The following is an 18,874-nucleotide window of genomic DNA, read 5'->3' on the forward strand; positions in this document are numbered from 1 at the left end:
AAAAATGTTAAAACAGCTGGCAAGTTCTGCTTTTCCAGCGGACCAACATCAGCGAAAGGAGCAAGAGTTGGCCATCCAGTCCCTCGAGCCTGCTCCGCCATTTGATAACGTCATCGCTGATCTTCGACCTCAACTGTCCTTCCCCGGCCTTTCCCCATATCCCTTGAGTTCCTACGTGTCCAAAAATCTATCACTGTTTTGAATCTATCCAATGGCTCAGCATCCACAGCCCTCTGGGGTAGAGAGTTCCAATGGTTCACAACCCTCTCAGTGAAGAAATTGTTCCTCATCTCTGTCCGAAATGGCCGGCCCCTTATCTAGAGATTATAACCATTAGTTCTGGACTCTCCAGCTAGGGGAAACAGCGTCCTAGGATTTAACCTGTCAAGCCCTCGAAAAATTTAACATGTTTCAATTAGATCATCTAATTATTGCAAACTGCAGAGAATATCGGCCCATTCTACTCAATCTCTCCTCATAGGACGACCTTGTCATCCCAGGAATCAATCTAGTGAACCTTTGTTACACCCACGCTCAGGCAAGTGTATCGTTCCGCAGGTAAGGAGATCAAAACTGTACACAGTACTCCAGATGTGGTCCCACCAAACCCTATATAATTACAGCAAGGCTTCCTTATCTTTGTAATCCAACCACCTCACAATAAAAGCCAACATACCATTTCCTTTCCTAATTGCTTGCTGCATCTGCATGTTAACTTTCTGTGATCCATGTCCAAGCACACAAAAATCCCTCTGAATCAACATTTCTTAATCTCTCACCTTTTAAAATGTATTCTGCTTTTCTATTCTTCCTACCAAAGTCAATAACCTCACATTTCCCCACTTTATACTTCATTTGCCAACTTCTAGCCCACTCGCTTAACCTGTCTGTATCACTTTGCATCCTCTTTGCGTCCTCCTCACAGCTTACTTTCCCACTTAGTTTTGTATCGTCAGCAAACTTGGATACATTACACTCGGTCCCTTCATCTAAGTCATTAATATAGATTGTAAATAGCTGAGGCCCAAGCACTGATCTTCACGGCACCCCACCAGTTACAACCTGCCAACCCAAAAATGACCTCTTTATTCCGACTTTCTGTTTTCTGTACGTCAACAAATCCCCAAACCCTTTCATAAACCCATGCTGACTCTGTCCAATCCCGTTAATGCCTTCCAAGTTTTCTGTTATCACATCCTTTATAATGGACTCCAGCATTTTCCCCACGACTGATGTTAGGCTAACTGGTCGGTAGTTCCCTGTTTTTTTCTCTCCCTCCTTTTTTAAATAGTGGGGTTACATTTACCACCCTCCAATCTGGAGGAACTGTTCCAGAGTCTATCGAATTTTGGAAGATGACCACCAAAGCATCCATTATTTCCAAGGCCACTTCCTTTAGTACTCTGGGATGTAGATTATCAGGCCCTGGGGATTTGTCAGCTTTCAGCCCCATTAATTTCCCAAGCACTATTTTTTTTTACTAATACTGATTTCCTTCATTTTCTCCCTCTCACTAGACCTTTGGTACCCTAACATTTCCGGGAGGTTATTTGTGTCCTCCTTTGTGAAGACAGAACTAAAGTACCTGCGATCTACACCCTCAAAACCTCTAATAGAGTTGCCATACACAATTTCCCTTTCATAAAACCGTGTTGCATGTGCCTAACCATATTATGATTTTCTAAGTGCCCTCTTACCAAGTCCCTAGTAATAAATTCTCGCAATTTCCCTACTACTATTTTCAGGCCAAATGGCCTGTATTTCCCTGTTTTCTCTCTCCCTCCTTTCTTGACTAGCGGGGTTACATTTGGTATCTTCCAATCCATGGGGACCTTTCCAGAATCATGGGAACTCTGGAAGATAAAACCAACTTTCTCTGCAGCCAAATCTTTTAAAACCCTAGGATGTCGGCCATCAGTGCCAATGAATTTGTCAGCTTTTAGTCCCATTAATTTATCCGGTACTTTTTCATTACTAATATTAATTGCTTTAGGTTCCTCACTCTCATTTGAACCTTGGTTCCCCAATAGTTCCGGTATGATTTTTGTGTCATCGACTGTGACGACAGATACCAAATACTTGTTTACATCTCTGCCATTCCTTATTCTCCATTATAAATTCTCCAGTCTCTGCCTCCCAGGGACCCATGTTTACTTTCGCTAATCTCTTACTTTAAAACACTCTTGTAGAAGCTCTAACAATCCATTTTTATAATTCTTGCTGGTTTACCCTCATTCTATTTTCTCCCATTTTAGCAATTTCTTGGTCATCCTTTGCTGATTTCCAAAACCCTCCTAATCCTCAGTCTTACTACTCATTTTGGCAACACTGTGAGCCTCTTTTAACCTAATACTATTATTAATTTCTCCATTTAACCAAGGTTGCACCACTTTTCCGGTGGAGTTTTTAATCCTCAAACGAATGTAATTTTGTTGAGGAATAATGAATTATTTCTTTAAATGTTCGCCATTGCTTATCTACCATCATATTTTTAATCTCATGTCCCAAACTCCTAAGCCAACTCACCTCTCATTACAACGTTATTGGTTTTGATTAAATTTTAAGACCCTAGTATTGGACTTAACGACATCACTCTCAAACTCAATATGAAATTCTATCATATTATGATCATTCTTCGCCAGAGGATCATTTACAATAAGATTTCTAATTAATCCTGTCTCATTACACAATATTAGATCTAAAATAGCCTGTTCCCTTGTTGGTTCCTCAACATATTGATCTAGAAAACTGTCTCGAATGCATTCCATCAACATAAAACAGCTTATCTTGAGTTGCTAACATGATGTCAACACGATGGAATGACGTTTGACTAGAAGACAAGGCCAGATCTGCCAGGTGAATTAGATGTTTGCTGCAAACACTGAGAATTAATGAAACCAAGACTTCCCTGCAGAGCAAGGAGTTGGAAAGAAAGATGCTGGGCATTGAGAGGCGAAGGATCTCAACTCCCTGCTTCTTTTCCACACTGATAAATCTGGACAAAAATATCATCTCGTGCTTCATTCAGATAATGAATGTCTGAATGCTCAAGAGATCACTGATCCAAGCCAATTATCTCCACTCGCACTCTCCTTCCAATCTTGCACACGTTGCTTAGCTTTGAAATTGTTCATTTTTTCACACTGGGATTCAACTTGAAGAAAGCGATGCTGTGATCAGCTGGTGTTGTTCAGGAAATGGAGTGCAAGAAGATACATCAAAGGCTAATGATAACAGTGACTGTTCGGACACTGTGAGCTACAGTTAAAGGTCATAGAGTCATAGAGTCATAGAGTTATACAGCACGGAGAGAGGCCCTTCGACCCATCGTGTCCGCGCCGGCCATCAGCCCTGTCCACTCTAATCCCATATTCCAGCATTTGGTCCGTAGCCTTGTATGCTATGGCATTTCAAGTGCTCATCCAAATGCTTCTTGAATGTTGTGAGGGTTCCTGCCTCCACAACCCTTTCAGGCAGTGAGTTCCAGACTCCAACCACCCTCTGGGTGAAAAAGTTCTTTCTCAAATCCCCTCTAAACCTCCCGCCTTTTACCTTGAATCTATGTCCCCTTGTTATAGAATCCTCAACGAAGGGAAAAATCTCCTTAGTATCCATCCTATCTGTGCCCCTCATAATTTTGTACACCTCAATCATGTCCCCCCTCAGCCTCCTCTGCTCCAAGGAAAACAAACCCAATCTTCCCAGTCTCTCTTCATAGCTGAAGCGCTCCAGCCCTGGTAACATCCTGGTGAATCTCCTCTGCACCCTCTCCAAAGCGATCACATCCTTCCTGTAGTGTGGCGACCAGAACTGCACACAGTACTCCAGCTGTGGCCTAACCAGTGTTTTATACAGCTCCATCATAACCTCCTTGCTCTTATATTCTATGCCTCGACTAATAAAGGCAAGTATCCCATATGCCTTCTTTACCACCTTATCTACCTGTTCCGCCGCCTTCAGGGATCTGTGAACTTGCACACCAAGATCCCTCTGACCCTCTGTCTTGCCTAGGGTCCTCCCATTCATTGTGTATTCCCTTGCCTTGTTAGTCCCTCCAAAGTGCATCACCTCGCACTTTTCCGGGTTCAATTCCATTTGCCACTGTTCCGCCCATCTTGTGTGTGTCAATTGCTTCAAGTGAGACATGACACACCTGCGTTGCCTTGCACCTTTCCAAGGTCGCCAACATTTAAAGTGTCAGGCAGCAGATCTTTTCCAAATCATGACAGAAATGGCAAGAAAACTTCATGCAGACTTTGATCAGCGGCACGACTTTCGAACAGGAGGCATTTTACAGAAGGCAAGAAAGTGCATTGTGTATCGCTCTTATGGGTTGTAAAATTGAAGAATGATGGGCTGCTGGCTGTTCAGGCAGGAGCGGTGAAATTACTCATGTTGATCAGGAGCGAGCTGTGTGCTCAGTCGGGGGAATTTGGTTGGTGCTATTTTGAACAACACCAGTAAAGTCAAGTTCCCTGATCGGGAATCAAACATGGTGCCGCGGCGGCGAGAGCGCCGAATCCTCAGCACTGGACCACCAGCGAATCCGCTGCAATTTTTATTCAAGCAAGCAGACCAACGCTGCCTTTCCGACTTGTACCTTTGAAACTTACGTCACTTTCGTCCCAGACAAGTTGCTTGCACAAAATGGAATTTACTGTTAGAACATGAAAGACTTGTTCAGACAACGACAGCACCAAGTGCGGGTCGGCAGGTACATGAAATGGACAGTGAGGGGAAATATTACCACAAGCTGCTGGTGTAACTGTTTCCATTTCCAAAACGCACGCACCGAATCAGTGCAGCTCCTGGGAAAGGTGCAAGGCAAAGCAGGGCTGTCATGTCTCACTTGAAGCAATTGAAACACACAAGATTCTGCCATCACGTGTCATCTCCTTCTGTTTCTGTCACTACTTTATCTCCACCTTCCTCTGCTCCACCAGATGCCGGTGAAATAGATGTTCAAAGCAAATACTGCGACTTAACGAGAAAAAAAACCTTAACTGGAAAGCAGGAGAGGGGGAGAATGGTGCTGGGCATTGAGAGACGATGGATTTTGCAGATACCTGGATAAATAGACACAACGACCTCATCTCCCTGCTTCTTCGGATACTGAATATCTTAATGCAAAGAGATGTTCTCACTGCCCCAGGCCCATTATCTCCAGTCGCATCTCCCACCAATCTTGCCTTTGTTGCTTCGCTGTGAAATTGTGCAATTTTTCACACTGGGATTCCATTTGATGAAAACATTGCTGTGATCAGCTCGTGTTGTTAAGGAGATGGAGCACAAGGAGATACATAAAAACCTAATGATATCACTGCCTCTTCGGACACTGTGAGCTACTGTTAAAGCTGTGCAATATTTAAAGTGTCAGGCAGCAGGTCTTTTCCAAATCTTGACACAAATGGCAAGAAAACTTCACGCAGACTTTGATCAGCGTCATGACTTTAAAAAAGCCGGCATTTTATACAGGCATTCCACACTCTGGACCTTGACCCTTCCCCTGGGATTCTCACTATGAACAGGTGGGATTTGTTTTGAGAAAGGATGTCCCAGCTCTCCACCTTAAAAGGGACACGGACAGGACCAGATGGGCTGAATGGCACTGGTTTAAGACATCACTGCAGTGCCTAGAAACCCTGCTCAGTAAGGTCTGTGAGTGTTGGATGGGACAGTGTAGAGGGTGTGGAGAGAGCTTTACTCTGTATCTAACCCGCGCTGTCCCTGCCTTGGGAGAGTTTGATGCGACAGTGTAGAGGGAGCATTACTCTGTGTCTCACCTGTGCTGTCGTTATCCTGGGTGTGTTTGATAGGGCAGTGCTGAGGGAGCTTTCCTCTGTATCTTACCCGTGCTGTACCTGCCCCAGGAGTGTTTGATGGTACAAAGTAGAGGGAGTTTTATTTTGTATCTAACCCGTGCTGTACTTGCCCTATGAGGGTTTTGTGGTACAGTATATGTAACCCCTGCTGTACCTGCCCTCGGAGTGTTTAATGGCAAAGTCGGCAAAGTAGAGAGGATCTTAACTTTGTATCTAACTAGTGCTGTACCTGTCCTGGGAGGATTTGATGGTACGGTGTAGAGGGTCTTTACTCTGTATCTAACCCGTGCTGTACCTGTCCTGGGAGTGTTTGATGGTACAGTGTAGAGGGTCTTTACTCTGTATCTAACCCGTGCTGTACCTGTCTGGAGAGTGTTAACACTGGGTGCTCACCTCGATGAGAACAACATTTAACCAGAAGATGATAAGATAAACCCATCTGCTCCTCGCCTGTACACAGACATTAGGAGACATTGAGTGTCCCTAACACATTTAGACAATGCCCATAATCAAATTTTGAACACTACCCTGAGATCTCCCCTTACCGTTCTTTGATCTATGAAAAGAGTCCCAGTTTCTCCAGTCTCTCCTCATAACTAAAGTCTCTCGTCACTGGTATTTCACATTTCAGTGAATCTCTTCTGCACTCTCTCCATGGCCTTGACATTTTCCCGAGTGTAAGATCCCCAAAACTTGACACAATATTCTAACCGCAGCCTAACCAATAACTTGTACAGGTTTACATGGCCTCTGTCCTTTTGTGCTCTGTACCCCTATTTGTAAAACCGAGGATCACATGAATTTTTTCAACCACTTGATCAACTTGACCTCCCACTTTTAAAGGTTTGTGTATCTGAACACTTTGCAGGCTTTAGAAATATTAACATAACATGGCTAAAATACATTGACATTAAATGTCTGATATAATGTGTATTATGGGAAAGAGAAGTTTAATCTGAGTTAGAAACTCAAACAGGCGCTTGACTGCAGGCAGGTCGCCATGGCAACACTAATCAGCCATTCCATTCCACAGAATCGGCTGGTTGGAATCTCTAATCCGATAAGGGGAAGGAACAGGACTTTTTCTGTTATGAACCATAATGTAAACCTAAACCAGAGTGAGCAATATAGTAGATCAGATTGTAATGTGTGATGCTTATTTAATGAATATAAAATTTTATCTCCTGATGTCAAGCAGCATACAGGGTAAGATAAGGCAGAAAAGGAAAGCTCATGTCAGACACCGAGAGCTCAATAATACAGAAAGCCTAGAGGAGTATAAAAAGTGCAGGGGTGAAATTAAAAAGGAAATTAGGAAACCAAAGAGAGGGAATCAAAAAATATTGGCAAATTAAATCAAGGAAAATCCAAAGATGTTTAATAAATACATTAAGAACAAGAGGATAATGAAGGGAAGAGTAGGGACTTTTAGAGACCAAGAAAGGAACCTATGTGTGGAGGCGGATGATGTAGGTATGGTTCTTAATGAATACTTTGCTTCTGTCTTCACAAAAGAGAGGGATGGTACAGACGTTGTAGTTAAGGAGAAGGAGTGTGAAATATTGGATGCGATAAACTTAGTGAGAGAAGCAGCATTGAGGGGTTCAGCATCTTTGAAAGTAGATAAATCATCAGAGAGGGATGAAATGTATCGCAGAGTGTTAAAAGAAGCAAGGGAGGAAATAACGGAGGCTCTAACCATCATTTTCCAATTCTGAGTGGATACAGGCGTGGTGCTGGAGGATTGGATGACTGCTAATGTTGTACTATTGTTTAAAAAGAGACCGAGGGACAGATCGAGTAATTACAGGCCAGTCAGTCTAACTTCGTTGGTGGGCAAGTTTAAGAATCAATTCTGAGGGACATGATAAACCATCACTTAGAAAGGCACGGAGTAATCAAGGACAGTCAGCGTGGATTTGTTGTGGGAAGGTCGTGTCTGACTAACTTGATTGAATTTTTTGAGGAGGTAACAAGGAGAGTCGATGAGGGTAATGTATTTGATGTAGTCTACATGGATTTTAGCAAGAGTTTTGACAAGATTGCACATGGCAGACTGGTCAAAAAAGTACAATCTCATGGGATCCAAGGCAAAGTTGCAAGTTGGATCCAAAATTGGCTCAGTGGCAGGAAGAAAAGGGTGATGATCGACTGGTGTTTTTATGACTGGAAGGCTGTTTCCAGTGGGGTTCCGCAGAGCTCAGTACTCGGTCCCTTGCTTTTTGTGATGTTTATTAATGATTTGGACTTAAATGTAGGGGGCTTGATCAAGAAGTTTGCAGATGATACAAAATTGGCCGGATGGTTGATAGTGAGGAGGAAAGTGAAGGAAGATATCAATGGACTGGTCAGGGAGGCGGAAAAGTGGTAAATGGAATTCAATCCGGAGAAGTGTGAGGTAATGCATTTGGGGCCGGCAAATAAGGCAAGGGAGCACAAATAAATGGGAGGATACTGAACGGTGTAGAAGACGTGAGGGACCTTGGAATGCATGTGCACAGATCCCTGAAGGTAGCATGACAGGTAGATATGGTGGTTAAGAAGGCATGTGGAATACGTTCCTTTATTAGCCACGCCAGAGAATATAAGACCAGGGAGGTTATGCTGGAACTGTATTAAACAATGTTTAGTCCACAACTTGAGTACTGTGTACAGTTCTGGTCACCACAATACAGGAAGGGTTTAATTTCACTAGAGAGGGTACAGGGGAGATTTACGAGGAGGTTGCCAGGACTGGATAATTTTAGCTATGAAGAAAGATTTATAGGCTGCGATTGTTCTCTTTGAAACAGAGGAGGCTGAGGAGTGATTTAATTGAGGTGTACAAATTTATGTATGGCCGAGATAGAGTGGATAAGAAGGACTGATTTCCCTTAGCAGAGAGGTCAGTAAACAAGGGGCAGGGCATAGATTTAAAATGATTGGTAGAAGGATTATTGAGGAGCTGATGAAAACATTTTTCACCCAGAGGGTGGTTGATGTCTGGAAGTCACTGCCTGAAAGGGTGGTCGAGGCAGAAATCCTCAACTCATTTAAAAGGTACCCGGATATGCACCTGACGTGCCGTGACCGACAAGGTTATGGACCAAGTGCTGGAAAGTGGGATTCGGCTGGGTGGCTCATTTTCGGCTGGCGCAGACACGTAAGGCCAAATGGCCTCGTTCTGTGCCATAAATTTTCTATGATTCTATGATTCTAATTAACAGTAAACAGGGTAGTTTAAGGTTCATGAGAACACGACTGAAGAAAAGTAACTGCTGGGAACCAAGCAATGTGTCTTTGTAAACCACAGATTAGGGAAGTTCCAGCTTCACTGACAGAGATGGATCACAACAGGGTGTAAAAGTGAGGGGCTACTGATGTAAGGGGCAGTTGGGACTGGAGACACCGGAGATCAAGCTCAGGGCGTCCGTGGTTCCATCCAGAGGACTGATCTCGTCGACACGGGGGATTTGCATGTTTACTCTGGTATGGTCGAGGGAAGAGAGTTTGCTCATATATTTCTTAATGAGGCTTTAATGTTGCTGACTCTCAGACTTGTTAATTAATAAGACAATGCATTGGTTAGAACCTTCCACCCCTCAGTCTCCCCGCTCCTCTACTTTAAAACTTTGACCATTTAGTGCACATTTCATCTAATTTTTCTTCCTCTCAAAACGCATAACGTCACATTTCTCTGCATTACATTCCACCTGGCCCATTTACTATCCCGTGGACGTCACAATGAAGTCACTGACACTCCTTCACAGTTGCCCCAATTTTGGCGTCATCTAGAAATTGTCACCTTGTGTCCCACATACCCAAGCTCAGAACATTCTCTATATTGAGAAGAGCAATGGTCCCAACACTAACCCTGGGGGACAGCACTGTTTACATCCCACCAGTCTGAAGAACATCCATTAACCACTACTCTCTGTTTTCTGTCCTTTACACAACTTCCGATCCAAATTGCCTCATTCCCTTTAATACGGTAAGTATTAATTTTATCAACAAGCCTCCTGTCCGTCATCTCACCAAACACCCTTTCGCAATCAATGGGCACAACATTCACTGCATTTCCTTTATCAGCAGACTTGAGTTATCTCAAATGATCCATGTTGGCTGTTCTTAATGAATGTGTTTTTCTAACAAATGTTGAAATGTTTGCTCCACCTCATCTGGTTTCATCTGTTTCAAGACGCAATAGAAAGGTCGAGTTGTCTCCTGAAGTTTAAGATAAATTAGGTTTTAAAAATTATGTTTCAGACAATGAGGGACGTCTGGGCTGAGACCGCCCATTCGGTGCCGCAACTCCCACCCCTCACACACTCCGATTGGTTGGAGGATCAACTCACCCCTCACCCGTCCAGTCAATTTCCGCTCCTCCTTTTGGTCTGGAACTCTCCTTAATCACCAGGGCGGGATTAGTGTTGAGACTGACATCCTCAGGTGCAGTTCGAAAATAAACATTAATTGAACCCGTGAGTTGCAACATTTAATAACACGAAATTAATAAAAGTTACCTGAAAAAAATATTTTCTGGAGTTCACCAAAGTGGTGGTGCGTCTACACTGTGTGTTTATGCCGGTTTAAATGGCACAAAGAGCTGGGGTTTCAGTTTATTTTATTATTCTTGATCCATACGCGCTCTCTCTGCATCCAATGTCTTTGCTTTTCGGCCTGATATTAAGATCATTAATGGCGGCTGCATCACCCAGCATGCAGCGCGGTACAGATTGTGCCCTATCTGAATCAGTGGAGCACAGCGCGCAGGCGCAGTCTGACTCATTATCGGGCAGTGTGTCCTGAGCATGCGCGGTCAGTCGAGGCTGCGGGAGGAGCGCGTTCGGTGCAGGTGAGAGGATCGGAGCAAGAGGATCAATAAACCCCGGGGCCCGGGTCCGGGCTCAGGCCCAGGCTCAGGCTTCACAAACCCCGAGTGCGGCCCCAGACCCGAATATAAAACAGTGAACATTATCCCCCCTCACTACCCGCCGGTTTCCGGTTTCTCCCGTTTCGCTCCGGACCAACTCTCAACAAAAGGCCGCGGCCCCGCGCATGCGCGGTGTAAACTGGGCATTCTCAGGGAGCGTCTGTAAATGAAGGAGAAATGGTGATCGGTCAGGGAGTATCTGTAAATGAAGGGGAAATGGTGATCGGTCAGGGAGCGTCTGTAAATGAAGGAGAAATGGTGATCGGTCAGGGAGCGTCTGTAAATGAAGGAGAAATGGTGATCGGTCAGGCAGTATCTGTAAATGAAGGAGAAATGGTGATCGGTCACGGAGCGTCTGTAAATGAAGGAGAAATTGTGATCGGTCACGGAGCGTCTGTAAATGAAGGAGAAATGGTGATCGGTCAGGGAGCGTCTGTAAATGAAGGAGAAATGGTGATCGGTCAGGGAGTGTCTGTAAATGAAGGAGAAATGGTAATCGGTCAGGGAGGGTCTGTAAATGAAGGAGAAATGGTATTCGGTCAGGGAGCATCTGTAAATGAAGGAGAAATCGTGATCGATAAGGGAACATATGCAAATGAGGGGGAAATTGTGATCGGTCAACGAGCGTTTGTAAATGAAGGAGAAATGGTGATCATTCAGGGAGCGTCTGTAAATGAAGGAGAAATGGTGATCAGTCAGGGGGAGTCTGTAAATGAAGGAGAAATGGTGATCAGTCAGGGAGCATCGGTAAATGAAGGAGAAATGGTGATCAGTCAGGGGGAGTCTGTAAATGAAGGAGAAATGGTGATCAGTCAGGGGGAGTCTGTAAATGAAGGAGAAATGGTGATCAGTCAGGGGGAGTCTGTAAATGAAGGAGAAATGGTGATCTCTTTTTCTTTCGTCATCCAGGGAGCTCTAGCTTTGGATGCTATTCCTTTCCTCCTCGTGGGAATCTGTCTACTCTCGACCAAACCCACTCCTCCTCGAAGGCCTCCCACTGTTCAATTACTGTTTTGTTGCCAATTTTTGATACCAATTCACCTGGACAAGATCCCATTTTAACTCATGAAATTAGCCCTCCTCCAGTTAAGAATTTTCACATTTGACTGTCCCTTGTCCTTTTCCATAACTGTTCTAAACCGAATGAGATTATGATCACTGCTGCCCCACTGAAACATGCTCCACCTGCCCCACTTCATTCTCCACATCGAGCGCACTGCTGTACTCACATTCACTCTCTCACATTCACTCTCTCACACTCTCTCACATTCACTCTCTCACATTCACTCTCTCACATTCACTCTCTCACATTCACTCTCACATTCACTCTCTCACAGTCACACTCTCACACTCACTCTCTCACACTCACTCTCTCACATTCACTCTCTCACATTCACTCTCTCACCCTTTCACTCATGGTTTAGTACCACTGAAAGATGATTTGATGGGTTTGGATTTCAGCACAGCGAGGAGGGAGAGTTAGTGGGACGGGGATTTACAGCTTTGAGGAATAAGAGAGGAAAGAATGTTCCATAGAACGACGAGTTATCTGATCTGAATTTTTATCCTGTACTTACAGTGATAACTTTTATAATCTCCTTTCACAGGTTATTAGAAGGGGAGGATTTGCAGACAGGAAACTCAAACCAAAGACCACGTCAAGATCTGACAGAGTCACTCGATTCATCAGGACCTGAATATCATCGACCTTTGAATGTGGAAGGAGAAATGGTTGTCTGTTCTATCTCTGGGAGAAGATTTCAAACATCAGTGTGAGTGGAAAAGCACCAAGACACACACACCCGAGTGAGAGTGTTCCAGTGCACTGACTGTGGAAAGAGCTTTAACCAGTTACATAGCCTGAAAAAACATCACACCATTCACAGCGGGGAGAAACTGTATACGTGTTGTGTGTGTGGACGAGGCTTCAACTGATCGTCCAACCTGGAGAGACACAAGGTCACCCGGACCACGGAGAAACCGTGGAAATGTGGGGACTGTGGGAAGGGATTCAATTACCCTTCACTGCTGGAAATTCATCGACGCAATCACACTGGGGAGAGGCCGTTCACCTGCTCCGTGTGTGGGAAGGGATTCACTCAGTCAGACAGCCTCCTGATGCACCAGCGATTTCACTCTGATAAGCGACCTTTTAAATGTTCGGACTGTGAGAAGAGGTTTAAAAGCAAAAGTAATCTGCTGACACACCAACGCATTCACACTGGGGAGAGACCGTTCATCTGCACCGTGTGTGGGAAGGGATTCACTCGGTCATCTCAGCTTCTATCACACCAGCGAGTTCACACTGGGGACAGCCCATTCACCTGCTCCGTGAGTAAGAATAGATTCACTCAGTCATCACACCTTCTGCAACACCAGCGAGTTCACTCTGATGAGAGACCTTTTAAATGTTCTGACTGTGAGAAGAGGTTTAAAAGCAAAAGTCATCTGCTGACACACCAACGCGCTCACACAGGGGAGAGGCCGTTCACCTGCTCCGTGTGTGGGAAGAGATTCACTCGGTCATCCATCCTGCTGGCACACCAGCGAGTTCACACTGGGGAGAGGCCGTTCTGCTGCTCCGTGTGTGGGAAGGGATTCACTCATTCATCATACCTTGTGCAACACCAGCAAGTTCACACTGATGAGAGACCTTTTAAATGTTCTGACTGTGGGAAGAGATTTAAAATCAGAAACAAACTACTGAGACACCAACGAACTCACACTGGGGAGAGGCCGTTCACCTGCTCCGTGTGTGGGAAGGGATTTACTTGGTCATCCACCCTGCTGAGACACCAGCGAGTTCACACTGATGAGAGACCTTTTAAATGTTCTGACTGTGAGAAGAGGTTTAAAAGCAAAAGGAATCTGCTGTCGCACCAACGCACTCACACTGGGGAGAGGCCGTTCACCTGCTCCGTGTGTGGGAAGGGATTCACTCGGTCATCCACTCTGCTGACACACCAGCGAGTTCACACTGGGGAGAGGCCGTTCATCTGCTCTGTGTGTAAGAAGAGATTCACTCATTCATCACACCTTCTGAGACACCAGCAAGTTCACACTGATGAGAGACCTTTTAAATGTCCTGACTGTGAGAAGAGATTTAAAATCAGAAACGAAATGGTGAGACACCAACGCAGTCACACAGGGGAGAGGCCGTTCACCTGCACCTTGTGTGAGAAGAGATTTACTCGGTCATCCAACCTTCTGTCACACCAGCGAGTTCACTCCGATGAGAGACCTTTTAAATGTTCTGAGTGTGAGAAGAGATTTAAAAGCAAAATTTATCTGCTGACACACCAGCGCACTCACACTGGGGAGAGGCCGTTCACCTGCTCCGTGTGTGGGAAGGGATTCACTCGGTCATCCACCCTGCTGAGACACCAGCGAGTTCACACTGATGAAAGACCTTTAAATGTTCTGACTTTGGGAAGAGATTTAAAATCAGAAACGAACTGCTGACACATCAACACATGCCCATTGGGGAGAAACTGTTCACCTGCTCCGTGTGTGGGAAGGGATTCACTCGATCATCCCACCTTCTGAGACATCAACTTGTTCACACGATTGAGTGACCTTTTAATTCACTGACAGTGAGAAGAGCTTTAAAAGCAGAAATGAACTGCTGACACATCAACACATGCCCATTGGGGAGAGACTGTTCACCTGCTCCGTGTGTGGGAAGGGATTCACTCAGTCATCACACGTGCTGAGACACCAGCGAGTTCACATATGACTGCAGGGGTTGGATTCTGCTGTTAATCACATCCAGGACTGAACCATGTTCATTCTGACAGTTGGGGTTTGTTTCTTCTGATGTCAATAACCCCTATAACTGGGCTGGAGTTTAATATTCTGGATATCTATTAAATAAATCAGATTTGTTTTAAACACCTTGTTGTAGATTTTAGTCTTTCCCACCTGAGTGTTTAGCATCACCTGACTGGAGCTCAGAAAGGACAATCTGGGGGGAGCAGAACTTCAGCCTGGACACAGTCCTTCAGGGCCACACTGAGAGGGGCAAACGGCACTTTGGTCTTTCTCATCTCTCTTCTCTGACAGCAAAGTCTCCGTGCGGAGTCCAGTCTAAAAATGACTGTGGTAATTATTCTATGAAGATTTAACCTGTTTGTGTGACAGTCCTGAGTCTACCATTTAAGGCAGGCTTTAACTCATTTAAAATAAACCCGTTAAAAATAAATGATTTAAAGTCTGCATCAAAATAGCAGTGGGAGGAGTTCACAGGAGCCTGTTAACTGCTGGTACAATTATACAACAGTCATTCGATCTCCAGATAAAGAAGGACCTGCAGTGTGTTTCCAGAATTCATGGTTTTATTGCTGTGTGCGTGTTAGACACCAGGATCACTAAAAATACACGACCCGGACCATCCACAGGGTGGGGGCGATCCCGACAGTTACTCTGGGATCACTCCCACTGCGGAACTCCACCACTGACCCTGCTGAAGGTTGCAGGCTCAGGGAGTGGGGCCTCCAGGAGTGGACTGCAAGATAGCTGACAAATATATGCTGAGGTACCAGAGGAATCCTTACTAAGGAACGTCTGGGGTTTTACTTGTCAGTGTGGGTCTAGCGGTGAATGATTCTTGACTCCCCGAACTGTCTTACAGTCAGATCAGGATGAATTCAGTTGACAGGAGAATTGGGACAAATATCACCCACAATCGAGGGAGACACAAGCAGCCATTAGAGAAGCTAAGAGATCTTTGAAAAGAAGATGGTGCACAAATGTGCTAATAATAGCAAACGCCTTTCCAGCTACGTCAGGAGTCAGAAGACCATTAAAGATGGTTTAGGGCCACTGAAAGACAGTTCAGGGCTGATTCCCGGGCTATGGCAGAGCTGTTAAATGACTATTTCTCATCAGTCTACACTCCTGTAGATGATGCTCAGATTCCAGCTGTGGGATGTGCTGTCAACAATAACATCATAAATATTAAAATAGAAAGGGACGTGATCTTGGATAAAATATGAAATCTTAAAATAGGTTTAGCTCCAGGTCCAGATGATATTCACCCCCGGGTGTTTAAAGAGATGGGACGGGTGCTCTGTGAGCCCCTTGCCTGTATCCTCAACAGCTCAATAGAGTCAGCGATAGTCCCCTGAGATTAGAAGGTAGCTCACATAGTTCCAATTTTCATTATGGGGGACAAAATTGAACAGCAAAATTGAAGTCAATGGGAATCGGGGGAATACTCTCCAGTGGCTGGAGTCATACCTGGCACAAAGGAAGATGGTAGTGGTTGTTGGAGGCCAATCATCTCAGCCCCAGGACATTGCTGCAAGAGCTCCTGGGTCCAACCATCTTCAGCTGCTTCTTCAATGACCTTCCCTCCATCATAAGGTCAGGAATGGGGATGTTCACTGATGATTGCACAGGGTTCAGTTCCATTCCCAACCCCTCAGATAATGAAGCAGTCCGTGCCTGCATGCAGCAAGACCTGGTCAACATCCAGGCTTGGTCAGATAAGTGGCAAGCAACATTCGCGCCAGACAATGACCATCTCCAACAAGAGAGAGTCTAACCATCTCCCCTTGACATTCAACGGCATTACCATCACCGAATCCCCCACCATCAACATCCTCGGGGTCACCATTGACCAGAAACTTAACTGGACCAGCCATATAAATACTGTGGCTACAAGAGCAGGTCAGAGGCTGGGTATTCTGCAGCAAGTGACTCACCTCCTGACTCCCCAAAGCCTTTCCACCATCTACAATGCACAAGTCAGGAGTATGATGGAATACTCTCCACTTGCCTGGATGAGTGCAGCTCCAACAACACTCAAGAAGCTCGACACCATCCAGGACAAAGCAGCCCGGTTGATTGGCATCCCATCCACCGAGCACCAATCACACATCCCACCACAAGATCTTTAATATCCCGTCTCATACCCGGCCACCATCTCATTTATCCAAATTTTTCCTCCATATCTTCCCATTTAGGGTATCCGCCTGCGTTAGAGCCACGGATCCACTGCATTTCCGAATCGAATTGGGAACCTCTTGAAGTAAATCACTCTCCTCCTCACAGTTTATTATCCTCACTGTTCACTGCACTTTCAAGTTTGGAAATTGTGCCCTGTATACTCAGGTCCAAGTCATTAATATATATCAAGAAAAGCAGTGGTCCCAGCACCGACCCCTGGGGAACACCACTGTACACCTCCCTCCATTCTGAAAAACAACTGTTCACCACTACTCTCTGTTTCCTGTTATTGAGCCAATTCTGTATCAATGCTGCTACTGCCCCTTTTATTCCATGGGCATTAATATTGATGACAAGCCCATTATGCGGCACTTTAACACCTTTTGAAAGTCCAAACACACCACATCAACTGCATTGCCCTCATCGACCCTCTCTGCTCCTCATCAAAAAACTCTATCAAGTTAGTTAAACACAATTTGCCTTTCACAAATCCGTGCTAGCTTTCCCTAATACTTGTCCAAGTTACTGCTAATTCTATCCCGGATTATCGTTGCTAGAACTTTCCCCACGACCGAGGTTAAACTGACTGGTCTGTGGATGCTGGGTTTTATCTTTCACCCTTTCTTGAACAAGGGTGTAACATTTGCAATTCTCCACTCTGGCATCACCCCCATATCGAAGGATGTTTGGAAGATTATGGCCAGTACCTCTGCAATTTCCACCGTTACTTCCCTCATTAACCGAGGATGCATCCCATCCGGACCAGGTGACGTTTCTACTTTAAGTACAGCCAGCCTTTCAAGTACCTCCTCTTTATGAATTTTTAGCCAATCCAGTATCTCAACTACATCTTCCTTTACTGACATTCTGGCAGCATCTTCTTCCATGGTGAAGACAGATGGAAAGTATTTATTTAGTACCTCTGCCATGCTCACTGCCTCACAATGCTACTTCCTCACTATAATTGTGACGAGTGGTGCAATGGATAACGCATATGATTATGGATTAGAAAGCAAGAGGTTCGATTCCTACTTGGTTTGGGAATTTTTTTGCAAACTGTACATTATTTTATTGCTTTCAATACCTTGCAAACTGTCCAACTTGGTGGTGCTGCCTGGCTCCAGACCTGGTAAGTGCCTTCTCAGTGCAACAAGCAGTGCATCAGTGTCATAATCTGAAGGTCCTGAATTCAATCTTCAGAGAAGGCATCAGGGATTACGAAGCTTTTTTTCCATCTCTCACCTCATCTTTCCATCTTTGCTGCAGAGCAAAATCAAGAACTTTTGCTGACTGCAGCCCATCAAAAGATGTTCTGCCCCTTAACCTCTCTGTACTCAAACACACAGTAAAGTTTAGGAAGTACATGGGCTATGGACTCGCTGACAACACTCTTCTTTCTGTATAATTGCACCAAGACAATCGGTGAGTGGAGAATATAATCAACGATCCCACTACTTCTCACATGCCAACTGAGCGCTCTACCAGTTGAGCTAATTCCTCGTTTGCTGTTTGTAAATCGTCCTTCACAGTTCCCGCCTCGCACTCGCCTCCAAGCTGCTCCACGACCAGCAGAGAAATCTTGATTTGGGTTGCCGCTCCTTGAATATATTAAATACTTTGCTCCAATCGGCGGTATCGAGCATCAGCAAGTGAGGAACAGCAGAACGGGAAGCCACAGTAATCATGAATGATGCTGAGAAGAGCCCGAGCCTTCGGAAGGAAGACGAGGTCACCGGAAAGCAACGGCCGCCCGAGCTTGAGGGAGCAGCGTGAGCCCTGTCTGACTGACTGATCGAAGACCTTTTTGCCTGAAATTGAGGGCGATTTGAAGTGTTGCTGCTCAAAGGCACTCCCTGCTGGTGAGCAGAGGGAAATGCTCGAGTGAAACAGCCGTGCTCGGGCAGAAACAGAAAGCTTCAAGGTTTGAGAAAGGAAAAGTGGTGTCCTGTGACTCAGTGGCAACATGTTAATCTGTAAACTGCCGTTAAAGTTCAGAGAGCGACCTTGAGGTAATTGCTGCTTATTCCAAAAGCACACTCACTCCTTCGAGCCGGAATTGAACCAGCGACCTAAGGATTCCTTCAATTGTTTAATTCACTACTGTCCTCCGCTCTACCAGCTGAGCTATCCAAGGGAAGTGATGCAAAAAATTGTCTTTGGTGATTGTTCACCGTGCGCCTGTTGACATGTT

General features: G+C 45.0%; 1 protein-coding gene and 1 non-coding gene across 2 annotated transcripts; one reads left to right on the plus strand and one right to left on the minus strand.

The window, feature by feature from the left end:
• Positions 1 to 12,690: 12,690 nt before the first annotated feature.
• LOC137336078 (zinc finger protein 84-like) lies at positions 12,691 to 14,526 on the plus strand (the record flags this gene model as incomplete). The annotated part of the gene is made up of 1 exon (XM_068001568.1): positions 12,691 to 14,526. A coding segment is annotated over one exon (1,506 nt), but the record flags the coding sequence as incomplete, so codon positions are not given.
• A 4,198-nt stretch (positions 14,527 to 18,724) lies between these two features.
• trnay-gua (transfer RNA tyrosine (anticodon GUA)) lies at positions 18,725 to 18,817 on the minus strand. The gene is made up of 2 exons: positions 18,781 to 18,817; positions 18,725 to 18,760 (listed from the first exon to the last, which is right to left on the minus strand). It is a non-coding gene; the product is annotated as a tRNA-Tyr (tRNA).
• Between the last annotated feature and the right edge of the window lie 57 nt (positions 18,818 to 18,874).

This window comes from Heptranchias perlo, chromosome 20 (assembly GCF_035084215.1).
Source record: "Heptranchias perlo isolate sHepPer1 chromosome 20, sHepPer1.hap1, whole genome shotgun sequence".
Taxonomy (NCBI): Eukaryota; Metazoa; Chordata; class Chondrichthyes; order Hexanchiformes; family Hexanchidae; genus Heptranchias; species Heptranchias perlo.